This window comes from Phoenix dactylifera, unplaced genomic scaffold (assembly GCF_009389715.1).
Source record: "Phoenix dactylifera cultivar Barhee BC4 unplaced genomic scaffold, palm_55x_up_171113_PBpolish2nd_filt_p 000285F, whole genome shotgun sequence".
Classification (NCBI taxonomy): Eukaryota; Viridiplantae; Streptophyta; class Magnoliopsida; order Arecales; family Arecaceae; genus Phoenix; species Phoenix dactylifera.
This window is the reverse complement of record NW_024067769.1, coordinates 221837-227836: the sequence shown is the minus strand read 5'-3', so window position 1 is coordinate 227836 and position 6000 is coordinate 221837. Positions and strand designations below refer to the sequence as shown.

Sequence of the window (6000 nt, the reverse complement as noted above, 5' to 3'; positions counted from 1 at the left end):
GCTTTTTTTGTGGTAATCATTTTATGAATAAGCACAAGCTATGCCCAAGTGTCAGCAACCAAAAGGCCAACTGAACTTCGATGGTAGTATGTTGATAGACGAGCTATTCGGAGGTGTTGGCTTTGTAATCAGAAAACATCTCGGTGGGATGACATATAGCAGCTGATGGTCGTCGCACGCCTGGACTTACTGCAGTTGGGACGGAATTGCGGACAGCTTGGGAGGGGATATTCTATGCGAGGCGAATACTTGGCGCCGAGCGTATATGCTTTGAGGGAGACTTCTTTATGGTGATTGACTGGGTTTGGAGAGTGGACAAATATGGTGATGGTTATTCTCTTATCCGTGATACCCGTAATTTGGCTCAGAAGCAGAACTACTTTCATGCATTACATGTATTTCGGAAGACGAACAACGTAGCAGACTGAGTTGCTTCATTTGTTGTCCGGCACACCAGGAAGATCATATGGACATCTGTAGGAGAGATACCTTCTATCTTATACTCTTTATTTTCTTCTAATATAGCTGGATGTACTCATATTAGCGTTATATTAAATATCATTTTTACCCACACAAAAACAAAAAAAAATAGAAAAAGTAAAAAAAAAAAAAAAAAAAAAAAAAAGAAGAAAAGGGGCCAACTAAACAGGACTCTTTCTTCGATCGAACTCCGCTCGCTAATGGCGAAAGCGGACCATAGGAATGCTCACCGTAAGACCTTTAGCAATGCTTCGGCAACCCTCAAAAAAAAAACACTCAGAAAAGTCACTCAAGTGCGTGGGGCCAATCACGTTGCCTCATTTAAGGGCACACTCGAGGGTGCCAGTTCAAAGGGAGCAATCAGAATACGCCACATCAGCTGAGTTTCCTTCATTATCACCTTTCTGAAAGATGATTCACATGTCATGGAACGAAGTCCGCTTACCAACGTCGTCTGGGCGACGGCAATTCCAAGTCCCATACACCTGCAGCCAGCGCGGCATCTTCAGAGTACCATCCCAAAGAAAACAATCTCCTTATCCCTTTGCCACCAACGGGAGAGAGTAGACTCATGGAGTTCCCCACAGCCAAGGTTGCGAACCGTATGTGGTTTCTCTGCACCCTTTCTAGCTTCCTTGGCTTCATCTTACTCTACTCTACCTTCAGCCGAGGCCATTGGCCCGGCTTAGCCTTTGCATCCCTTGGCAGTTTAGAGGCCACCATTGGCATGGAATCGCCCATGGACTCAAGCGCTCCAGTCCCTTCTCAATCCAAGATGGAGGCACGAGCTCGCAAGTCATATAACTTGGATTTACCTTCTCCAAGTAGTTCTCCAATTCCTACTTCAGCTGACAAAAGGTCGCCAGCTGAATCCAACACAGAGTCATCTCCTCAGTCTTTATGGGCGGAGATGGTACAATCCTCACAATCCACCACAGCCTTTTCTCCACAGCCTAGCGTAGTTGAGGAAACTTCACCAACATCCAATGATAAGCTCTTGTCTTCACAAGTTAGTGCAGCACATGTGGTGTCCACGGAGTCTAGAATCGAGTTAGCCCCCCAGACTAGTGCACAAGATTTAGCCACCTCAGAGGCAAATTTAGAGACGTCTTCACGATCCACAGAGAGGACTTCTTCGTCATGGGATGGGAAGTTGATAGAAGGGAAATGCAACATCTTTGATGGGAGGTGGGTTTATGATCCAAAAGCCTACCCACTCTACCAGGACAACCGGTGTCCATTCCTTGGTGGCCAAGTGGGTTGCCAGAAGAATGGAAGGCCGGACTCGGCTTACGAGCATTGGAGGTGGGAGCCCAATGGATGTGAGATTCCAAGGTATTGGCTGTAGCTTGGGTACGTACGTAGTTACCATGAACAGAATGGGCAGGTTTTCTTTTCCTTTCTTCTAAAGGTTGTGTTCATTTTGCTTGCATGGGTGTCATAATTTGGAAGGTTTAATGGGACCTACGTGCTCGAGAGGCTGAGAGGGAAGCGAGTGGCAATCATTGGAGACTCTCTCAATAGGAATCAGTGGGAGTCGCTGGCTTGTCTGCTCTACTCTTCGGTGCGACCCTCACGTGCCTTCATCAAAGCACGCAGCTCCGGCTTCAAGGTCTTCCGAGCCGTGGTAAACGCTCGCCCTGTCATTTCTATGTTTTCAATGTCTTTTTTTATCTTTACAAGTTTTAAATGTCCGTCTGACTGTCGAAGATAATAAAAAGTGGAACGAACTGCCATGTTGGTGACAAAAATATCAAAAAAATGAGTAGTACTTTTTTTCCCCCGGAATTTGAGGGTCCCATGGCAACGTTCAAGTTTCTCACCTAAAGTTGAGTGGTTCGCATATTGCGATCTCACGGCTACCCAACCTTAAACCAAGGGGAAAAAAATTAAAATAACATTAAAAGTTGAGTGGTTCGCATATTGCGATCTCACGGCTACCCAACCTTAAAACAAGGGGGAAAAAATTAAAATAAGTGAATGTTATAGTTAGAAGGCAACTGCCCTTGTTTACGTTTTGCAAGGCCTAGTGTTTATATCTTCTTATAATTTTGAGAAAGATATATATCCATGCATAGACGCTACATTGGTCGTTGCCCTGTGGACTCGCCAAGACTAATTAGGAAGAGGTTCCCAAATGTTTGACCTAGAAAAATTCGTAGACAGCATCGATCCCTGACAAAATTAAACCAAGTTGAAGAAAGAAATACGCACATACATGTATGCCAATATAAAATCATCACTTGGGGTAGAGTATATATTCGATTCCCATTTTATTATCAGCAGCCTGTAGCTTCGTTGCGATGCATGGCCACGCATCATGCCATCTCGAGGTGTAATCGGTGACTAGTGCTGTTTTCTCGAAAAATCAAATGCCCTGTTGCTATTTGCCTTTCAGAACATTAAACAGAACAAATATTGAATTTTTTTTATAAACCTTACATTGCGTAAGAAGAAGACATCTACGAGTCGAGTTGAACAAACTAAAAGCACACGTTTCCATTTTATTGGAACCTGAAAGCCAAGGTTATGCAAGCCTCAGGAAGGGTTGAAGCAAAGGAAGGTGTGGGTTTGATGTTATGAATATTCTTTTGCTTCAGCTAATTTTTAAGAATGGCATGTATATATAGCTCAAGCAATAATACTTAATTTTGTGCAAGGACTATCATTGCTCGGTGGAGTTTTACTGGAGCCCGTTCCTTGTCGAGCTGAAGGAAAGGGAAGACCGATCCAAGGTGCTGAGGCTCGACAAACTCCCAGGATCAGCCAAGCTGTGGCAGGGGGCGGATGTCATGGTTTTCAACACCGGCCACTGGTGGACTCACCATGGCAACATGCAGACGTGAGTCTTGTTCGCGGTTCATTTCCCATGCATAAAGCTCCTAAATTTACTTGTTCCATTTTGTTCAGTGAATTATGATGTTATATTTTTTGAGTGCTGGGGATGCAGTTATTATTCGGAAAAAAAGCTGAGAAGATAATTTGGTGAAATTGGTGCAGATGGAACTATTACGAGCAGAGAGGAGCGTTGGTGGAGGACATAGATAGCGATAAAGCATTTGAGATGGGGCTGAGGACTTGGGCTCGTTGGGTCGACCGACATGTGGATCCTACCAAGACCACTGTGTTCTTCCGCAGCATCTCTCCAGAGCACAAAACGTAAGAGAACACCTAACTCCACCAGATCACTTAACAAATGGATAAGTTGGTCAGATTGGCAAAATAAATTGCACTTAACTTATGTGGGCTGGTAGATGTCAACCCAATTTTTATCAATCAAACTCGAAATGAGGACCAATTTCCCTCTTTTTTCTTTTTCTTTTTCTTTTCTTTTTTTCTTTATTTTTTTTGAGAGAGAAAAGCCAGGTTAAGTACGTCCAACTATCAACATTCTATTTGATGACCCAAAGTGTCATCATCCTAGGTTGTGCAATATGTGGGATTGGCAATCCACGCACTCATTGATAATAAGAGCAAAGACTTAATCCATCATGTATCTCATAAAACTTAATACATAATTTGTAGTACTTGTTGGATTAGACCATAAAATGATACTTGGTCGCTTCTTCCTCTAGCACTAGAGAGAGAATAGAGCTTCAATTTGCTCCTCTTGAACTGACAATAATAGATAGCAGTTAGCATCCACCACGACCCAATGTATTGTTTGTCATAAGACAGACTCAAAGCAATGTATACGTAGAAAGGGAAACAGCGTAATATTTGAAGATATTATTGTATTCTAACTGCACCATCATCGATCTTCTGTTGGGAATGCTTGTTATGATTGCAATACATGCGCTCAAACGAGCATGTCAAAAATTGCAGGGAGAACCTGCATTGGTGCTACAACCAGACCCATCCTATCACCAACGAAACTTACGTGCAGTGGTTTCCAAGGTCCATGATAGCTACGGTGGAGAAAACTCTCACAGAGATGACGACACCGGTTAGGTATTTGAACATTACACGGCTATCAGAGTATAGGAGAGATGCTCACACGGCGGTGTACACCACGAGGAGAGGGAAGCTACTCACTCCGGAACAGCGAAAGCGGCCTCGAACTTATGCTGACTGCAGCCACTGGTGCCTTCCAGGACTCCCTGATACTTGGAATGTTCTTCTTTTGGCCTCGATCATTGGAAATCCCTCTACTGTTTTGTAGATTGTCCGATCGAAGCTCCAACTTTCTTTTCTTTCTTTTTCTGTGAAAGATGTAGTGTGGGCTGGCTAGGCGTTCGAGTAAAGTTTAAAAAAGAAAACTTACATATTATGGACCAACCAAACAAATTTATGTGAAAAATCCTACAAGCCAAAAATATAAATGAAAAGTTTTGTACTTTAATTTTTATGATAAATTTGCATCACTTTCAATTTAAAATTTTTATTGGTAGTGATTTAGGTTGTCGTAGTGATGATGATGATAACAACCAGTAGTGATTAGCAATGATGGCTGCTGAATGATAATTGGCGGCCAACGTTGGTAGATGATGATGATGGTAAATGGTGGCAAAGATCTTTGGTTATTTTCAGGAATTTGAAAAGTTCTCCACAAAAAAAAAAAAAAGAGAGTGGGTCAAATAGGATTAACCAAACAAAGTGCTTTGCGTTGATTTCCATTGGAAACAAAAAACAATGAAAGTAGCAATTGGCTGGGATGCCTGATAGGCCTTTAAGTTTTTTTTTTTTTTTAAAAAAAAAAAACCTTGTTTTGGGAAAGAAGAAAGTTCTTTTTATTTCTTTTGAGGTCGGGATGCCTTGATGTGAAGGGAATTCTGGGAGGAAAACGCAACACGTTGCCGGCACTTTTTTCACATAGCGTACGGTGGGTCATCTATGGGAAAGAAAAGTCCCAGCTGGACACCGCATCGGCATTAATTTTGCCGGCTTTGCATATTTTGCAATAGGTAGGAAAAAAAAAAAAATGTAGCCAAACAAGTTTTTGGTGAGCAGGAAGAAGCATTTATTGCCAGGCCTCATCTGTCAGGAGCAAGGTGCTTTTGTGGGATCTTCAGCATGTCTGATGGCTGTCAAGCTGGACATAGAACGAGCTTACGACAGAATTCGGTGGAGCTTCTTGAGGCGCGCTTTAGAGTGCTTTGGCTTTCATAAGATTTGGATCGATTGGGTGTTGGGGATGTGTTCGGGGGTCGAGGTTTTCCATCTTGATTAACGATACGCCTTCCCCCTTCTTTAGGTCTACTATGGGGCTTAGACAGGAATGTCTTTTATCCCCGTATTTGTTCATCATCTGTTCAGATGTCCTGTCTCGGGCTCTGCGGGGTGTTTGTGCTAACCAGGAGCTGGAGGCGTTTGTTCCTGCCCCAGGGTCTCGATCTATATCACATTTACTATTTGCAGACGATTGTCGACTCCTGGCTAGGGCGCGGGCAGCGGATGCACAAGTCCTAAGAAGAGTATTAGCGGAGTACTGCGCAGTATCGGGGAAGAAGGTAAACCTCCCACTACAAGAAACTTGGACATTAGTGACGCTTTTTTTGGCTATTAGTGACGCTTTTAAGC

At 43.1% G+C, this 6000-nt stretch overlaps 1 protein-coding gene across 1 annotated transcript; it reads left to right on the top strand.

Moving 5' to 3' along the window:
- Window positions 1–932: 932 nt before the first annotated feature.
- On the top strand, window positions 933–4807 carry LOC103721659 (protein trichome birefringence-like 36). Its single transcript, XM_008811952.3, has 5 exons — window positions 933–1815; window positions 1933–2107; window positions 3141–3322; window positions 3481–3639; window positions 4306–4807. The coding sequence occupies exons 1-5, from the start codon at window positions 1052–1054 to the stop codon at window positions 4640–4642; spliced, it is 1617 nt and encodes a 538-aa protein (XP_008810174.3). The 5' UTR covers window positions 933–1051; the 3' UTR covers window positions 4643–4807.
- The last annotated feature ends 1193 nt before the right edge of the window (window positions 4808–6000 follow it).

Bases quoted from the DNA above. Each gene is read 5' to 3' on its own strand.
- LOC103721659 (XM_008811952.3), top strand. From the start codon at position 1,052: ATGGAGTTCCCCACAGCCAAGGTTGCGAACCGTATGTGGTTTCTCTGC. The intron at 2,108-3,140 runs GTAAACGCTCGC...ATTTTGTGCAAG, and splicing joins TCAAGGTCTTCCGAGCCGTG to GACTATCATTGCTCGGTGGA. The intron at 3,323-3,480 runs GTGAGTCTTGTT...AAATTGGTGCAG, and splicing joins CACCATGGCAACATGCAGAC to ATGGAACTATTACGAGCAGA.